This window comes from Mauremys mutica, chromosome 4, assembly GCF_020497125.1.
Source record: "Mauremys mutica isolate MM-2020 ecotype Southern chromosome 4, ASM2049712v1, whole genome shotgun sequence".
Taxonomy (NCBI): Eukaryota; Metazoa; Chordata; order Testudines; family Geoemydidae; genus Mauremys; species Mauremys mutica.
In genome coordinates this window covers 140784064-140804271 of record NC_059075.1, presented here as the reverse complement: position 1 = coordinate 140804271, position 20208 = coordinate 140784064, and the positions used below count along the sequence as shown (strand labels likewise).

Sequence of the window (20208 nt, the reverse complement as noted above, 5' to 3'; positions counted from 1 at the left end):
CTACACATCTATATCGGTACAACTACCTGGCTCAAGGGTGTGAAAAATCCATAGCCCTGAGTGACAGTTGTACTGGCCTCACCCCTCCACGTAGACAGCACTATGTCGACAGGAGAACTCCCGCCCACATAGCTACTGCCTCTTGGAGAGATGGATTAACTATGCTGACAGGAGAGACTCTCCCATCAGTATAGGAGCAGCTTTAAATACAACCGTACAGCTGCACCGCTGTACGTGAAGACCAAGCCCTGTGTAGTTAAAGGCAATAAAGAGCTACAAACCAGAGGATATAGCTCCCAAAAGTGTTAGCAGGAGAGAGTTCTTGCTTCTGGGCTATACTAATCAGATTCTTGGGAATACTTGTTAATTCCCTGCAAAGGGAAACAAATTACCCCTCTTCTAAATTAGACATTTTTGCACTCCTATCGCCAATAGGTGAAAGAAGGCCCTACCACCTCTGCTACAGAGCTCTTCAAATACCCAGAAAACTAGTTATTTTACAGATCACTGCTCACAGTGCTTTGACATGGAAAAAGGGTTTCGACTTGCTGAGTAGGAAGCTGTCTCGTATGATAGGTTTCTACCACGTAGGAAGCAGTGTTTAAGCCACTGGCATTCTGCACCTCAGAATTACTCTGCTTTTCTCTGCAGAAGAACTAAAAACCTCTTCTCTGCCCTGTTGTGTCAGGCTGGCTCAGCTGAAGCAGCTCTTGTTACTTTTTCGCCTACTTTTACCAATGCTGCCCACGCTGGGCAGCCAGAAGCACTGCATTTCCAAGTCAATTTAGCTAAACCCAGCACACAAAGTTGCCAACATACTGGCAAAGCTTACATGTGGTCTTCACTACAGAACACACTAAGCATTCGATTACATTGATTTCTGCAAGTTCTTTCACTTCCATCTCCTGTGAAGGCAGGGGAGAGAGAAAGAGATAGATGGCAGCCAAGCAGCTGATTGTATGTAATTCTATTTTACAAACTAAGACAACCTGCCGACAGCAGCAATGGGAGACAAGACAGCTGCCCTGAGCTGTCACCCACTTGCCATCTCCCTGTTCCATATTCAAAATTCAAGCATCTTAACTGTCCAAGATCTCACCAGTGGTCTTTAAAGCCAGAGACCTCATAGGCCTGCACAATTCCAAAGCCTGAGGCCCCTATGTGCTACTGCAGAGAAAATCACCAAGTCCTTCAACAAGAGCTCAGAAATGTCTTTGGATCAAACCTACTTCATCCAGAAGGCAGGATAATGACCAATCTACAGGATAAGCCAAGGGATTTAACTCCCACCTCTGTGGAGCCGGGGAGCCAGCCTCGCCCCAACGAGTCACCTCCCTTCACCCAGATACATCTAATTGAGACTCGGCCTTGACATCTCCCCACACCCCAAACATCCCTTGGGAGTCCAATCTCTGCTGCTTGGACAAGCCACCTAAAGTTGTGATACAGAAAAACAAAAATCCCTACACAACACCTGCATTCATGTCATGTCTGTGCCCATGCAACACAATCCATTCAATTAGCAGGGAGGGTGAAGAGCTATTTAAATTAAGTACAATGCTGCCACCAGAATAAAGGGTAAAAACTGGCCATGAACAACTCCAGGCTGGAAATCAGGTTTCTAACCATCAGAAAGGTCAGGCTCAGGAACAGTCACCCAATAGTAGTTGTGGGGGCAACTAACTTAGTTTGAGAGAGAGCCAGGCAAGTTTATGAGTGCAATTATATGATGGGGTTGCTTGTGATGGCAGGGCTCTGCAACCCTGAGATTTGTTTCCAGTGTGTGTTATGTTCCTAAAGGCTCAAGCTTCAGGATTTCAGCCAGTCCTCTGCAGCAGTCAGGATTCCCCCACCCAATGTATTCTGAGTTGGTTTCTTTTATCTCCTTCCTTTGAACCATCAGGGATAGCCATGGCTGAAGATGGGACACTGGATGGGGAAGGCCAGGACACTGAGGTGGCATCAAGCACTCTCACCTCAGTGCTTGGCCACTTGCTGGTTCTTGCTCACATGCTCTGGTTCTAGTATGTGGGGTCGTTAAGAAATTTTCCCCCAGGTCAGATTGGCAGTGACATTGGGGGTTTTCTTGCCTTCCTCTGTAGCATGTGAGTGCAGGTCACTTGCCAGGATTATCTCAAGAGATCTCATTTCAAACATTTCCCTGCCATGACAGGGGCCCGAGGAATTTGTGCACCTCAGGCCCTCCTAGTCTCTGCCCATGGCACATAATGGTCTAAGCTCCTGTGGGTTTTAGTATTTTAGACTAATTTTGTTTGAGTTTAATATGTGGGTCCCTGGGAAGTATTGGTGGCCTGTGGTATACAAGGGATCAGACTGGAGGACCTGGTGGTCCCTTCTGGCCTTAAAACTTTGAGACCTCAAAAATCCAACATACATCTGCTCAGTGCAATGAAGCCACAAGCTATTTCTGATTCCCCAAGGCCTGGCAACATAACCCATATGGGCAAAAGCAACAACTGCACTTGAGGCTATTCTGGGTAATACGGACATCTATAAGGGTGGGACAGACAAATATTTGCTATTGTAGAGCAGGAAGAGGTCTGCTCCTACCTGGTGCAGCATTTTTTTGGACAATATTCTGCCACTAGCTGCCAGCACCCAGACAGAAACCTCTGTAACAAGGAAGAGATGGCAGGGGTCAGCAAGTGCCACATGACCCCTGAGATGGGACTCTCAATCTCATGACCCAACCCCTACTGCATGATCCCCTGAGGCTGGGATCTTCAAAAGCACCTGAGCGAGTTAGGTGCCCATCTCCCACGGCATGACAACTGTAGCTGGGTGGTTATCTTCCTTCAACTCCTTTGAAAATCACAGGTATAATTCTTAACACGGGCCCAGCCCGTGGCTAGAGGTTTATAGCACATGACACACTTGTGTTCTTGAAGTTAAGCAGGCTTTCTAGTCTCATTTTGCCAGACTTCACCAGCAGTTTTACACCAGTCTAGATTCTGTTAATTAGTCAAAGAAAGCAACTTGCCACTCACCCTTCATTACAGGAGAAGTTTGCTGTTGCACCAAACAGGAGATCGGTGAAATCAACCCTGCCATTTTCTAGTTCCAGTGGTTTACATGGTTTTCCTAGAAGAGAAGATGACTAATTAGCATTACCTCTTATGACCTTAATGGGAAAAGGGGATATGCTAACTTGCACCCCCTAGCATAACAAATACCATGGCAGATCAAAGCCAGTGGTCTTGGAGTCCATTATCTGTCCTGTATGACAAGAGTCAGCACTGAAGCCCATGGGAAGTGAGGAGAAGTAAAGCGGGATGATGCTTCTTAATCCCACACAGACAGTGGTTGCCTTATATCCCGATTCAAGAGAGTTAAGATTCCCTTGCAGATTTAGTATAAGTGCAAATATTCATATTTTACATGTTAAGGCCCAGATCCTGAAAACTCATATGCATAACCATATTCATGTGGGTAGACCCATGACCTCAACTGGCAGCAATTACAAATAAAAAGCAATAAAATACATGGGAAAAAGGATAGATGGCATAAATTCTGAAATTTAAAAATTGATATGGGGAGCTAAAGACATCAGGGAAAGAGAGTCACAACTGGCATGGTTACAGACAATAAGGAGGAGGTTTTGAGGTTCCTTAGGAACAAAAGAAATCGTACTGTAAGAGAACGTACTCCTCTCCAAACTGCTGTAATAATCTTTGTACAAAGCATGCCTTGTGAGGTATCATCTGAAAATGTATAGTTTACTAGTCAATACTGTCCTGATAAGATGTATGGCAACACTGTATGTGAAATTCTAAGGTTTCCCTATATAATTTTAACTCATGTTGCAAACCACAGCACAAGTTGGCAAACAGGTTTGTCTCAAAGGAATGTGTGCTATTCTTAAATAAGCATTCAAGCAGTCATCAAGCTAGAATAAAAAAAAAACAAAAACACAAAACTTCCAAAAAAGCGAGGAACAGCAGCAGGAAAGATCTTTCCCTATAGACTTTTTGGCAGCTGGGAATGTTTTCCAAGGGGGCAGGACTGACACTACAAAAAAGGGACAAACACTCCAAGGCTCCCTTCCTTCCTCTCACTCCGTCCATTGACTCACTGCACTAGAAGAGACAAAGGAAGCTGCCACTAAGCTGAAGCAGGGGTCCCCACCTAAGAAGTTGGGTCAGTAAGACTGCTGAGAGTATGTGGAAAGAAAACCTTTATTTTGAATGTAACCTAGGGTATGTCTACACTACGGGATTATTCCAATTTTACAGAAACCGGTATTTGGAAACAGATTGTATAAAGTCGAGTGCACGCGGCCACACTAAGCACAAAAATTCAGAGGTGTGCGTCCATGTATCGAGGCTAGCGTCGACTTCCGGAGTGTTGCACTGTGGGTAGCTATCCCATAGTTCCCACAGTCTGCCCCGCCCATTGGAATTCTGGGTTGAGATCCCAGTGCATGATGGGGCAAAAACAGTGTCACGGATGATTCTGGGTAAATGTCATCAGTCAATCCTCCCTCCGTGAAAGCAACAGCAAACAATCATTTTGCGCCCTTTTCCCTGGTAGACGCCATAGCATGGCAACCATGGAGCCCATTTAGCCTTTTTGCACTGTCACCGTATGTGTACTAGATGCTGCTGACAGATGCGGTACTTCTCTTGTAATCATTTTGGACTTATGCCTCATTACTTGCATTCACTTAAAATCTCTTTGTAGTTAATAAACTGGTTTGATCTAACCCAGTGTGCTTTAATTGAAGTGTCTGTGAAACTCTATTTGGGTTGCAAGACATGAGCATATTATTTCTATTGAAGAAATAGAAACTTGATATGAATTTGTATCATCCGGGAGAGGGCTGGGCAATATGAGATGTAAATTTCTGGAAGGGAAAAAACAAAAGGAATACTAGGAGTTTGTTGGGGTCACCTTGCAGTATAACCAAGGCTGGTGAGAGCCAAGGTGTGGCTGGCTGAGACCTAGCTGGGATTGACTTGCACATTGGAGCCCGTTTGTGAGCAGTCCAGTCTGGAGGCTACTGCCGTAAAGCATTGTAACGGGCACCCAGGTTAGAAGGTAGTGGTGACAGAGTCTCATTAATCTGGATGATACTTTGAGTATACCACGCCTTGTAATGGTACAAACTTATTACTAAACGGAGATGGTGAAACAATTATGATGCAGAAAAGGCATGAGTGTTCACTAAGTATTTCCCTTTTGTATTTGGAAAGCAGCATGACAATATAGTCTCATCACAAGAGCATGATGAAGTACTTTCATGTCTATTAGTAATTAGGGAGGAAGTTAAACTACATCTACTAGGGACAGACATAGTTAAAATCAAACTCTTGGGATAACTTGCACCCAAGTGTCCTAAAAATTGGCCAAGCAGATCTCTAGCCCACTGATTAACTTCTAATAAAATCGTAGAGTACAAGGAAATTCAAGAAGAATGGAAGAGCACTGATCTTGTGCCAGTATTCAAAAAGGGCAAGCAGTGACACCTAGGTAACTAAACACTAGTTAACATGATATCACTCATAGGCATAATCATTTAAAGGTATTGTGGGATTCATCAATTCCAAGGGCAAATCTATTCTGACCTCTTGTGCAGCGCAGGGCAAAATTTTCCAAATTCATAAGGAATTAAGAACAGAAATATAATTAATACCAATCAATATGGTTTTATGGAAAATCAAAAAACAAGGTCAGGCTTATAAAAAAAACCCTGAAGTTACAAATTTGTTTGATAAATGTAACAAATATACCTAGACTTCTGTAAGCTGTTTACTTAGTACCACATAACATTCTAATTAAAAAATTAACCAAAAAGTCCAAGTGAAATGGACTAAGTATTGGCTAAGAACATGAGGTAATATCTTTTATTGAACCAACTTCTGTTCATGAGAAACTTTTGCCCTTACACAGAGCTCTTCTTCAGGTTTGGAATACATTTCCCAGACGAAGAAGAGTGGATTATAAGATCGAAAGCTTGTCTCTCTCATCAACAGAAGTTGGTCTAAAATATTATCTCACCCACTTTGTCTCACTAACATCCTGGGACTGACATAGCTACACCACCACTTCAGACAAGCACGGGCTAATTGACATTTCAAAGAGCAGTCATCAAGGGGAATCATTATCAAACAAACATGTTTCTAGTAGGATTCTACAGGGATCAGTACTAGACCTGACGCTATTCAACATTTTAAGTCAGTTGTCTGGAAGTACACAAAAAAAAAAAAGTTACTCCTGAAAATTTGCAGATGACACAAAGATTGGGGGAAGTGATAAATGAGGACAGGGCAGTCCTACAAAGCAATCTGGATTCCCTGGGTCCGTTCAAACAAAATGCATTTAGTATTGTATAATTTTGTATTATACATCTAGACACAAGAAATGCAGGCCGTTCCTAGAGAACGGGGAAACTATATCCTGGGAAGCAGCAAGTCTGAAAAGGATTGAGGTCACAGCAGACAATCAACTGAACATGAGCTCCCAGTGGGATCCTAGGATAAAAAGGGCTAATGAGATCCTTGATGTATTAACAGGGAAGCAGGAATAGGGAGGTGATAGCAATGTATACAGCATTGCTAAGACCCATATGAGAATACTGTACCCAGTTGTGGTGTACCACATTTTCAAAATGATGTTGAAAAACTGGAGATCGTGCACAAAAGAGCCACAAAAAAGTATTCATGGGCCTGGAAAATGCCATACAGCGAGAGACTTAAAGAGCTCAGTCTGTTTAGCTTGTCAAGAGAGATTGTGAGGCGACTTGATTACAGTGTCTAAGGACCTTCACAAGGAGAAGATACCAGGTACTAAAGGGCTCTTTAATCTAGCAAAGAAAGGCAGAACAAGAACCAGGAACTGGAAAGTGAAGCCAGACAAATTCAAAATGGAAATAAGGCAAAAAAGTGTTTAATAGTGAGGGTGACTAACCATGGGAACAAAAATTACCAGGAGGAGGAAACGGCAGATTCTCAGCCTCTGCAAGTCTACAAATCAAGACTGGATGTCCTTCTAGAAGATATGCTTTAGTCAAATACAAGTTTTTAGGCTCAGTAAAGGAATAACTTGGTGAAATGTAGGTAGCCTGTGATGCAACAATCCCTTCTAGCATTAAAGTCTATGATGCAGCGGACTATTCACACGAGCAATATAAAGCACATCTGTGTTTGCCGGACCAGGTTCTAAGTGTCTCATCCTTTTTTGAATCCTACCATGTTCTTTGCCTCCATTTTGTGTCAGTATGTTCTACAGGCTTGTTATGCATTTTGTAAATATTTGTTATTAATTTTCTTCATACATGAATCCTGATTTTAGACAGCTAAGAACTGCACATTCCCCAGTCAAGCTCAGTGGAAGAGCTTTTCTTTGCCCCTTAAAGAGTTATTTGTGATGCTTTCTCTTGCAGTAGACTTATTCCCACGAAGAATGAACTGTATAAAAAAAACCCACCATATTTATATGGAGTTCCATATAGATATACTGTATCCATGCAACGATAGAGTTAGTACAGTCATCAAAAGTGCTGGGAAAAAATCTCTCAATGCAGACAAGGCACGTAAAAATTGTGACCTATTAACTAAGGCCTGATCGATTCAGGAAAACAAGTCCCACTGAAATCACCGGACTTAAGAACGCACTAAGGGCTTTGCTGAATCAGGGCCTCTGTATAAAGTATTTTCTCAAGTCAGCAGGCCAGAGTTGGGGAGTCCAAGGCTATTCAAGAAAGTCCCATCAGTATTCAATACGACAAATTAAATAATAATTTAAGACATATGAACAAGGAGGCATCCAACTGTATATCTCTTTACATAGTTACTGTAGTACTGCATTTGCTAGCGACTTCTGCATGGAATATAGCATATATAGTCTTGAGATGAGGAAACTTGCAAAAATCTTATTGTACTCTTAGCAGTGAAGCCAAGAGAAGTATTCTCTAAGTTTTGTCATGAATTAGTATTTTAACCAAGTTTGTAACACATTATTCAATACTGAGTTTACTTTTAGTCAAGTGAATTCAGTATGGTTAAATTCTACAATTTGTTATCAGGGATAGAGCAACTACAATTTTTCAAAAAAGACAGACACTTACCACACCAAAGTTTTACTTTATTGCAGTATTTCTGATGCTCCCTATACTAGCAACAGGAAATACTATGAACATGATTAGTTTCCCTAATAATCTTGGTTCTTACCATGTCACATCTTTTAACTTTATGAAAGCGGCTGCCACAGAACACTGGACAGCTACAACTTGGTGCGCTTAAATTAAAGAGGGTTAAAGCTTAGATGTCCTTTATTTTATACGTCCATTTAAAGCTGACCCACATAGGTAGAGTATCAAATTCCAGTAATTTCACTGCTGTGCACTGAATGCCTCCCAGTCACAGGGACAATGGGGTTTCTGGTAGAGAAGAACGGCACTATTCTTAAGTTTAGATCTACTATTACATAATAAGACCTTGATATTCTAGAAAGGCAGGTATTCAGCACATGGCCTAAAAACCAGAAAGAAATGTGGTAAATCTATTCCTCCTCTGAATCCTATATGAAAGTATTCAGCACAGAAGGCTGAAGTTACTGGAATTTTGTATTTTAGCTGCTCTTAAAGCAGCCTACAAAGATAGGGGAGTGGTTTTTTTGTTTGTTTTTTTTTTTTAAATAGTCAACTATTAATATAACAAAGAACTGCCCAAAAGGTATTTAGAAAGTGTTTATGGACACCACTGTTGAACTGTGAACCACTTACCCAAGAGAAGAGAGACTCCTACCTATATCAAGATGGCTTGCACATCAATTGAAATGGAAAAGCAACAAAGACACTCACCTACACAAAACTCAGGGTCTGCTGACCATGTTGAATTTGCAAGACACGTAACTAAAGGAGATTTTCCAGGTGCCAAAGTATATCCTGAGCGACAGGAGTATTTCAGTTCGGTCCCAACAGGATAGGAATTGTTCACTACCCCAGGCAGCTCAGCAAAACTAAATCTTGGAGGAGACTCACAAGCACCTAGCAATAGAGACAGACAAGGAAGGGAAAAAGTTAACCATGAAAGACATTCAGTAGTCTGTTGTAACAGAATACTCATTTTTGAGAAGTCACAAATTATTTTATTGGGGACAATTTGGATGTACTTGTTTTCATGAGAGCCTTGAAGCTAGTTTACTGAATGGGCTTGATATAAAACTGCAGTACATTAAAATTCTACATTATTTACCATGTATCCCTCACCCTGAGCATGTATGGTAATGTAAAGTAAGTACACTGTGCAAAACAAGACATTCTGCTACCTCACAGGTTTTATGATCTAATGCGGCAGAGCCTCAGAGAGACTGTTGCAACCATACAGGGTAACATGAAAGAAGGTAACGTAGAGGGCAAAGGAGACCAAGGGAGCAATCTATAGAAGAGTACACAGGGTGGATAAAAATCTGTTTTTTATAAAAGACGGTTACTCACCGTAGTAACTGTTGTTCTTCGAGATGTGTTGCTCCTATCCATTCCAGTCAGGTGTGCGCGCCGCGCGTGCACGGCTCTTCGGAACATTTTTACCCTAGCAACTCCGGTGGGCCGGCTGGGCGCCCCCTGGAGTGGCGCCGCTATGGCGCAGGATATATACCCCAGCCGGCCCGTCCGCTCCTCAGTTCCTTCTTGCCGGCTACTCCGACAGTGGGGAAGGAGGGCGGGTCTGGAATGGATAGGAGCAACACATCTTGAAGAACAACAGTTACTACGGTGAGTAACCCTCTTTTCTTCTTCGAGTGATTGCTCCTATGCATTCCAGTTAGGTGATTCCCAAGCCTTACCTAGGCGGTGGGGTCGGAGTGAGACGTGGCAGAGTGCAAGACTGCGGAGCCGAAGGCTGCATCGTCTCTGGATTGCTGCACCAACGCGTAGTGGGAAGCGAAGGTGTGGACAAAAGACCAGGTGGCTGCTCTACAGATGTCCTGGATGGGGACATGGGCCAGGAAGGCGACTGACGAGGCTTGCGCCCTCGTCGAGTGAGCGGTGAGGCGGCATGGTGGTACACGAGCAAGCTCGTAGCATGTCCGGATACACGCCGTGACCCAGGAGGAAATCCGCTGCGATGAGACCAGCTCGCCTCTCATGCGATCGGCAACCGCCACAAACAGCTGGGTCGAACGCCGGAAGGGCTTCGTCCGCTCGATATAAAAAGCGAGGGCCCTGCGGACGTCCAGGGTGTGAAGCTGTTGCTCCCGAGGTGAGGCGTGCGGCTTCGGGCAGAAGACCGGGAGGAAGATCTCTTGATTCACATGGAAGGCCGAGACTACTTTTGGGAGGAAGGCCGGGTGCGGGCGAAGTTGTACCTTGTCTGCATGGAAGACGGTGTAAGGTGGACCAACCGTTAGTGCACGGAGCTCGGACACTCGTCTCGCTGAAGTTATAGCGACGAGGAAGGCCATCTTCCATGACAGGTAGAGGAGGGAGCACGTGGCCAAAGATTCGAAGGGGGCTCCCATAAGCTTGGCCAGAACTAGGTTTAAATCCCAGGCCGGGGTAGGACGCCGTATGGGCGGGTACAACCGGTCCAGGCCCTTCAGGAAGCGGGAAACGATCTGGCTGGAGAAGATGGAGCGACCGTCTATGGATGGGCGAAAGGCGGATATGGCCGCCAGGTGTACCTTTAAGGAGGAGACCGCGAGACCCTGCTCCTTAAGGTACCAGACGTAGTCCAGGATTGTAGAAAGAGGGACTACGAAGGGATTGAGGCCTCGTTGATCACACCAGAGGGCAAAGCGCTTCCACTTCGTGAGATAAGTGGAGCGGGTGGAAGGCTTTCTGCTTTCAAGCAGGACTCGCTGTACCGCCGCGGAACAGCCTCTCTCCGCCTGGGTCAGCCACGTAGGTACCAAGCTGTGAGATGGAGGGACTGCAGGTCCGGGTGGCGGAGTCTGCCGAAGTCCTGTGTGATGAGGTCCGGCCACACTGGGAGGGGAATGGGCTCCCGAATGGAGAGCTCGAGTAGCAGGGTGTACCAATGCTGCCTCGGCCAGGCCGGAGCGATGAGTATTAGGCGGGCTTGGTCCCTCCGAAGTTTGAGCAGCACTCGGTGGACGAGCGGGAACGGAGGGAAGGCGTAAAGGAGGTGATCTGTCCAGGAGTACAGGAAGGCGTCCGACAGGGAGCCCGGAGAGCGACCCTGGTAGGAACAGAACTGGTGGCACTTCCTGTTCTCCTTGGAGGCAAACAGGTCGACCTGGGGAAAGCCTCACTGTTGGAAAATCGTGTGTACCACGTCCGGTCGAAGGGACCACTCGTGGGCGAGGAAAGACCTGCTGAGGTGGTCCGCTAGCGTGTTCTGCACTCCTGGGAGAAAGGACGCTTCTAGGTGAATCGAGTGGGTCACGCAGAAATTCCACAGGAGCATCGCTTCCATGCAGAGGAGGGAGGAGCAGGCTCCGCCCTGCTTGTTCACGTAGAACATTGCCGTCGTGTTGTCCGTGAACACCGCGACGCAGCGGCCTTGCAGGCAGGTGCGGAAGGTTTGACACGCCAGACGGATCGCTCTTAGCTCCCGGATGTTGATGTGAAGAGTGAGCTCTTGGGGTGACCAAAGACCTTGGGTGTGAAGGTCGCCCAGATGAGCCCCCCACCCCAGCGCTGAGGCATCTGTGGTCAGCGTGACGGATGGGCGAGGAGGGTGGAACGGGACTCCTGCACACACCACCTCTGGGTCCAGCCACCAGCTGAGTGACTCGAGGGTGGGCTTCGTGACCGTGACCACCATGTCGATGGGATCGCGATGTGGGCGGTACACCGACGCCAGCCAGGACTGTAACGGGCGAAGGTGGAGTCTCGCGTAAGCGGTGACAAACGTACAGGACGCCATATGACCCAGAAGGCGGAGGCAGGACCGAACCGTTGTCGTGGGAAAGGTGAGGAGGTCTCGGATGATGGAGACCATCGTCTGGTGCCGCGATAACGGGAGGCAGGCCCTGGCCAAATTGGAGTTGAAAACCGCTCCAATGAACTCCACCCGCTGAGACGGAGTTAAGGTGGACTTCTCAGCGTTGATGAGAAGACCGAGGTGTCGAAATAGAGACAGGATTTCTGCCATCTGGTCCGTTACCAGCCGCTGGGATGTTCTGCGAACCAGCCAATCGTCGAGATATGGATAAACGTGTATATGACGACGGCGGAGGGCTGCGGCAACCACTGCCATGCACTTGGTAAAAACTCTTGGCGCGGTGGATAGGCCGAATGGCAGCACTGCGAATTGGTAGTGCGCGTTGTTGACTACAAAACGCAGATAGCGTCGATGGGGAGGATAAATCGCGACGTGGAAGTACGCATCCTTCATGTCGAGGACGGCAAACCAGTCTCCCGGATCCAGGGAGGGAATGATGGTCCCCAGGGTGACCATACGAAACTTGAGCTTGAGCAGGTACTTGTTGAGCTCGCGGAGGTCCAGTATTGGACGTAGACCTCCTTTCGCTTTGGGGATGAGAAAATATCGGGAATAGAATCCCCTGCCCCGCATGTCGTGGGGCACCTCCTCTATGGCACCCAAGCTCAGAGTCTCGACCTCTTGTAAGAGGAATTGCTCGTGAGAGGGGTCCCTGAAGAGGGACGGGGAAGGCGGGTGGGAAGGAGGGGCGAAACAAATTGAAGGCGGTAACCCGACTGGATTGTTTGAAGCACCCAGTTGTCCGTTGTTATTCGGGACCACGCCGAAAAGAAGTGGAAAAGGCGGTTGTAAAATAAAAGGGGAGGATCCGGTACAGAGACTGATGGGCCGTCCTCGGGCGTCCCATCAAAACGCCTGCTTGGGGCCCTGGGGGGTCTTGGAAGATGGATGGGTTTGGTTGCGCCGGTTGCCCGATGGTCTACGGCGATTCAGGCCTGGCCGTCGGCTGTTATAGGGACGGGACCTGGGCTGATTAAACCGATAGAGTTGCTGCCTGAATGACCTGCGCTGGGTTGCGGGTGTATGCATCCCCAGAGTGCGGATGGCTATGCGACCGTTCTTCAGGGTCTGGATTCTGGAATCAGTCTTTTCAGAAAACAGACCCTGGGTATCGAAGGGCAGGTCCTGCAGGGTGTACTGCACCTCGGGCGGCAGTGTGGAGGATTGTAACCACGAGATGCGCCTCATGGTCACTCCTGAGGCCAGGGTTCTTGCACCCGAGTCCGCCGAGTCGAGAGCGGCCTGGATGGAGGACCTGGAAGACTTTTTCCCTTCTTCCAACAGCGCTGAGAACTCCTGGCGGGAGGCTGTTGGTACCAGCTCTGCGAATTTCGCCAGGGACACCATGATGTCAAAGGTGTACCTGGCGAGGAGGGCCATCTGGTTGGTGATCTGGAGCTGGAGACCGCCTGCAGAGTAGACCTTGTGGCCCAACAAATCCATACGCCTCGCCTCCCTGGACTTTGATGCTGGGGCGGGCTGGCCATGCCTCTCCCTGTTGTTGACCGACTGGACAACCAACAAGTCTGGGGCAGGATGAGTATACAAGTACTCATATCCCGTGGGGGGGACGGAGTACTTCCTTTCGACCCCGCGGGCGGTGGGAGGAACGGACGCCAGTGACTGCCAGATGGTAGTGGCGTTTTTCTGAATGGTGCGGATGAACGGCAAGGCCACCCGCACTGGAGCCTCCACTCCAATCACATTTGTCACCGGGTCTTCGTCTTCCGTGACCTCCGCCATGGGGAGGTCGATAGCCTTCGCCACCCGGCGAAGAAGGTCCTGATGGGCCCGCAAGTCAATTGGTGGAGGGTCTGTTGTAGCAGCCCCGGCCACCGCCTCGTCCGGTGAAGACGACGAGGATAGGCCTTGAACCACTGCCTCCGTGGGTGGTTCTTCTAAGGCGTGGGCGGCTGACTCGGGCCGAGGATGTCTCTGGGGATCAGGTGGCAACTGAGCCGAACCTGGTGGAGAAGGGGGCGGTCTGCTTATCGTGGCCTCCGGTACCCTGTGTTCGGAGGTGGGGGCCCTCGGAGGGAAAGACATCCCTTGAGTTTCGTATTGGGCCCAGGGGACCCAGAAGCCCCACTGCTGCGCACCCTGGGCTTGACCTTGCAGGGCAGCCGGAAGATGAGCATCGCTGCCAGTCGCCGAAGCGACCGACGAGTGTTGAGATGGCCACGGGGGTGCAGAGGCGCTGATGGACTGCACCGTCGAGGTCAGCCATTTGTCTCCGGACAGTGCCAAGGATCGGTGCCGGTCGTCGCGGTGCCGAGATGGCGAACGAGACCATCGACCGCCACGGTGCCGGGAGCTCGACCGGTGCCGGGAGCTCGACCGGGATCTCGACCGGCGGTGCCGGGAGCGGCTCCGGGAATCGGACCTTCGTCGGTGCCGACGGGAAGGCGATCGGGACCGGGAGTGTCTCCGGGAGCGCAACTGGTACCGCGATGGTGAGTGGTGCCGGGATCTCGAGCGGTGCGACTGTGACCGGCGTCGGGACCGGGAGTGAGACCGGGACCTGGAGCGCCGTCTACTTCGTCCGTCCAGTGCAGGGGGCCGCATCATAGCCGGCTTACCCGCTGACACGACAGCCCGCACCGGCGGTGCCGGGGGCCGGAGGCTCGGTGCCTCTGTGAGCTCGATGAGCTCCCTCGCCGTCGAGAAAGTCTCGGGCGTGGATGGCAGCTGCAGCTCAACCGCGGTCGGTGCCGGGGAGCAGGGTGGTACCGGACTCGACGGCCCTTGTGGCGCCAGAGTCAACGGCACGGTGCACGGCCTGTGCACGGCCACAGCCGGTACTGGAAGCGGTGGAGGTGGCTGGGAGATAGGACCCTCAGCATGGGTCTTTGCAGCTGTTTTCGCCGGCTTACGCCTCCTGGGTGGTGAGAGGGAGCAGTGCCGGGTCGTCGGTGCCACTTGCGGAGGACGAGGAGCCTCGGTGCCGGAGCGGCTCGGGGCTGCCGGTGCGCTGCGCGCCGATGAAGACTTCAGCGCCGGCGCAGTCGGTGCCGGGGGCTGGAGCGTTGCCTCCATGAGGAGCTGTTTTAGGCGACTGTCCTGCTCCTTTCGTGTCCTGGGCTTAAAGGCTGCACAGATAGGGCACTTATCCGTTCGGTGAGTCTCTCCGAGGCAGCGCAGGCAGGAGTCATGCGGATCCCCGACAGGCATGTGCCGCTGGCAAGACGCGCAGGGCTTAAAGCCCGGTGCCTTGGGCATGAGCCCGCACCGGTTGTTCGGAAAAAGGGGGGTAAACCCTCCTTATTCCCTATACCTAAACTATACAAACTAACTAAATCACTATCTAACAGTAACTACTGAAACAACTATATACAGACAGATTTAGCGAACGCTAGGTTTGTGGAGGACCGAGAGCACTCCACTGTTCCAACTGGCCGTCACGGGCGGTAAGAAGGAACTGAGGAGCGGACGGGCCGGCTGGGGTATATATCCAGCGCCATAGCGGCGCCACTCCAGGGGGCGCCCAGCCGGCCCGCCGGAGTTGCTAGGGTAAAAATGTTCCGAAGAGCCGTGCACGCACGGCGCGCACACACCTAACTGGAATGCATAGGAGCAATCACTCGAAGAAGAAACAGATTTTTATTTAAATTGACTTTTTTGGATAACATGCTTTTTGAGGAAAAAATACCTTGTTAAAGATAGTTTTAATTAAGATCATTATAGCTCAAAGATATCTCATCATGGAATAGGGTTTATAAATTCTAATTCTATAGTATGACAATATATTCATGTAATGTTTAAGAAAAGTTTTGTAAAAAAGAGCTGCAATAGTTCATGGATTAGGGACCCAACCTTATGGAGTTCTAGGAGGTTCTATATAAATTATTTCAGTTAATCTTTCTATCTACTCAATGGGACTCAGTGCTCAGTCTAGAAGATACCATCAGAGATGCTTAGTTTTGCAGTTCTCAAACTGTGGATTTGTGTCTCCAGAGATAACATGCTTATTAACAACATAAATGTTTTTAAATAAATACATAGAAAGGTGAGAAACAGACCTCAACTCTATCATCCTTCTGCAAATTTGTGTACACAGAGTCAATTCCTTACCTCTCTCTAGACGTGCAAAGTTTAAAAAAAGTTCAATTAATAGAAGATCGTTGGGGCGGAATAGATCTGGACAAGTAAGTCTGGAGATAAATGTGAGAAGCGAGGGGCAGGGAGTAGAAACAAAAAAGTGAAACTGTTTGAGCAGCATATTCCAGAAGTCGAGTTCTGAGTGTAGCCTTCCTTGATTTGAGATCTACCATACTATTCTCTCACTAGTAGGGAAAAACCTTTAATGGCAACAGGCTGTAAGAGAGACCCAGTTTGGGAATATTTTAATGAAGTTCCTCTACTTGTGGGTAAGACAGGTATACAGGCAAAATGCAAACAGTGCAACAAAGAAATGCAAGGCCTGCGTCGCCCAAATGAAACATCATGAGAAGCGTTCCTTCTCAGGAGGAAGCTGCGTTGAAGATGATGAAAGGAACATGTCTGAACACGCAGGATCTTCAGGCTGGTAAACTTTTTTTTATTTCATACTTCTTTCTTAAGGACTGCCTGTCTTCCTTCTGGACTATTCTCTAATTCTCACGTTTGAGCAGAAAAATATAGTTGGTACTCTATGGTACTATCATTTTAGATGCAGTTGTGATAAATAAATAGCTGAAATAGGCAAATCTTCCTTTTAAAATTTCATCTTTAAAGTAGTACTGAGTGTCAGTGAATACAATGAGGAATATTAAGTGAGCAGCATAGTAATAATAATTAAATAACTGCATTGACCTATTTTGTTTAGGAGAATCAATCCTCAACATACAGGATTCTGAAGACTATCCACCTTTGAAACTATAGAAAATGATGGTGATCTCAGAGTTATCTACTGATGATAGTGTTTCAGTCACATCATGTATGTCACATAGCCACAGTATATCACCTGTAGCAATAATAATAAAATAATAATAATAATAATAAAACCTTCATCATCCAGAAACAACCATAGGTATGTTTGTGATAAGAACCAGATTACAAAGAGGCAATTGATGAAAAAAATTGCCCCGTTTGTTTATGCAACAAACTCTCCTTTGTGTGATTGAGAACCCACACTTCATTAACATGGTTCAGTCATTAAGACCAGGATACAGTCCACCCAACAAAGCAGATGTCGCAGACAAATTGCTGGACAAAGTGTATGAAACAGAAATTAACAGAGGTTAAAATTGTTAACCAGAGTCTTGATGGGTGGAGCAATGTCCACAATGATCCTGTTGTACGCGCTTGTGTGACAACAGAAGGGAACGTCTTCCTTACAGAAACAACTGATACATCAGGAAATGTACACACAGCAGAACACTTACAAGTAGCAGCAATAAAAGCTATAACAAAACTGGAAAAAAAATGCAAATGTCTAGTATGCAGCATGGTCACCGACAATGTTGCAAACGTATCCAAGATGAGACGACATGTAGAAGAGTCCCAAGCTAACATAGGGTTGCAGTGCTCATTTGATGCACCTCTTAGCCAAATACTACATTGTTCCAGAAATAAAGGCTAATGTTGAAATTGCAAAATACTTCTGTAACCACTTTGCAGCAGCTGCTCTGAACAAAGTGGGAGGAACCATGCTAACTCTCCCACAAGATGTGCGACAGAACTCAGCAGTGAACTGTTCTGAGCACTATATCAAGAACTGGCCAGTTCTGATGGCAGTTCGTGAAGAAAATAGTGCGGGGGGGGGGGGAGGGAGGGAGAAAGGATGGCACTGTCACAGAACAAAGTTCTCAACATTGGGCTTAAGAGAAATGTTGAACACATGCCGAGTACCCTGACGCCTATTTCTGTAGCCTTGAAACAAAATGCAGGAAAACAGCTGTTTTATTGCTGACACTATTGAAATTTGGAAGGAACTGAGTGAGATCTTAAAAAGAAATATATGCAATGACAGTTAAATTACAAGCATTAAAAAAACCTGAATGGGACAGGCACTATCTCCAGCTTGTTTTCTTGCAGATATTCTCAATACTCAGTACCAGAGTCAAACCTTAACCACTGAAGAAGAGGAGTTGGCTATGACAGACATCCAGCAATCATCCTTCCACAATACCAACTATAATAAACTTCAGAGCTAAGGGCGAACCATGCAATAAATGTTGTTTGCTGATGATGTTTTAATGAAAGTCACACCAATGAACTGGTAAAGTCACTTAAGCACTTGGATTCAGAGACTGTTGGAGTGATAATCTCACTTTTAATAGCACTAGCTTCTTCTTCCGGTGTAGAAATAATATTTTCTTCCTTTGGACTAACTCATTCCAAATTGAGAAATTGTTTGGGATCTGAAAAAGCAGGAAAGCTTGTTTTTCTTTTCCAGATTATGAACAAACATGAAAATTAAGGTGAAGACGACTGAGTTAGCCGCAGAAGCCAATATTTTAAGTTTCCCATGTTGACCTGGCTGACATAGTCAATTTAATTTTTTTATAAACATTTCATTTTAACTATTTTAGTTAAAACAATTTTAACAAAAACAAACCTGGTTTTAAAAAACTTGAATGTTTAAATTCAAAAGTTCATATGCTTGTTTTGTTAAAATATTATGTTGAAGAAAAAAAATCCAGACTACATAATGTTGTTTTACAATAAAACAATTTAAATGTTTGTCTGGTGATGTTCTCCTCCTAATACAGGTGAGCAAGAAAATCCTCCAAATATTAATGATTAACCTGTTAAACTGTAGATAGTTCACCTCCCAATGGCTTCAAAAACATCTGCTTCAATTACCTTTAGTAAATTATATAAACAATCATTCATTTTCTGATAGAGCTATAAATCTAATCTGAAAAGTTTTCAAAATAAGTCACTTTAAAAATTTATAGCCTGTACCTTCTAAAAATGAAATCTGCATCTATCTCTGAGTTGTGAAGAATATGTATTAGGGTAATAACAACCAATAAGAATGCACTTTTATGTAGAAATCCATGATTAAATAGAGAGTCTTCCAGACTAGTGATTTAAATCATGATAAATCCACCCTGAGAGTACATGAAACATGTATGGGGTTGGCAGCAAGTGAAAGGAGCTGGTGGAAAGCTCTCTCGGAGACAACTGACTTTCATGTTTCCTCATGCGATGCATGGACACTCTATGACCGGCATAAGGACAAGTCAGTGAAATACTTCCCGATATACTCACTCCCAGGCAGAAGGCTCGAGGAGGTGCGGGGCCTGCCCCAGAGACCGGGCTAGGGCAGCGGGGACCTGCCGCTGCCACGCGGCTCAGACCCCTCCATCCCCTCCTGCCCCGCGGGCCGAGTCCGACGCAGCCCGGGCTGAGGGGCTGGATGGGGGCGGGGGCCAGGCCCCGTATGACGGGGAGAGCCCAGGGAAGCCGCGGCGGCTCCGGTCCCCACCCAGCCCGGCACCGCTTCTAGTAGCGATTGTGAATGACAAAATTCCAGAACTTAGAGATGAAATGTACTTTGGGAAAGTCATAAGTTCTTCCAACTCACCAGAAGTATCTGTTGTTCTTCCTGGAGGGGAAGTTGTAGGTGTGGTATGTGTTATGCTTATGACAAAAAAGGGACACGTACACTCAAACATTGTAACAAGGCTACTCAAAAGCAATAAGCTTCCTAAACATTAGCATATAAAAGATTCAACACAACTGCTTATACTTACGGAGACAGGTGGGCAAAGATGGAACCCATGAATTGTTAGCTTCACATTTAACTGAACTGCTACCAGTCAGAATGTAGCCAGAATCACATTCAAATATTACGGTGTTTCCATATGAATAGTCAGGTCCAAACCCAGATTGCTTTTTTCCATTTTTGACTTCTGGCTCTGGACACCTGACCACTGAAAATTAGAAGTACCAGCATAAGAACATTGTGCAGAAGAAGCATTTAGTGGGGTGGGGGAACAAAGAAAAAGCCCTTGTACTTTACTTCAGCAAATATCAAAATGTATTTTAAAAAAAGACGGTTACTCACCGTAGTAACTGTTGTTCTTCGAGATGTGTTGCTCCTATCCATTCCATGTAGGTGTGCGCGCCGCGCGTGCACGGCTCTTCAGAACATTTTTACCCTAGCAACTCCGGCGGGCTGGCTGAGCGTCCCCTGGAGTGGCGCCGCTATGGCGCTGGATATATACCCCCAGCCGGCCCGTCCGCTCCTCAGTTCCTTCTTGCCGGCTACTCCGACAGTGGGGAAGGAGGGCGGGTCTGGAATGGATAGGAGCAACACATCTCGAAGAACAACAGTTACTACGGTGAGTAA

The 20208-nt window shown here is 46.9% G+C and overlaps 1 protein-coding gene across 1 annotated transcript in view; it reads right to left on the bottom strand.

The window, feature by feature from the left end:
- Window positions 1-20208, bottom strand: part of CR2 (complement C3d receptor 2) — a 153101-nt gene that overhangs the window by 15562 nt on the left and 117331 nt on the right. The window contains exons 17-19 of the mRNA XM_045015883.1: window positions 19610-19789; window positions 8822-9007; window positions 3009-3102 (exon numbers count right to left, since the gene is read on the bottom strand). Coding sequence (XP_044871818.1) covers window positions 3009-3102; window positions 8822-9007; window positions 19610-19789 — 460 coding nt within the window. The remainder of the gene's footprint in view (window positions 1-3008; window positions 3103-8821; window positions 9008-19609; window positions 19790-20208) is intronic.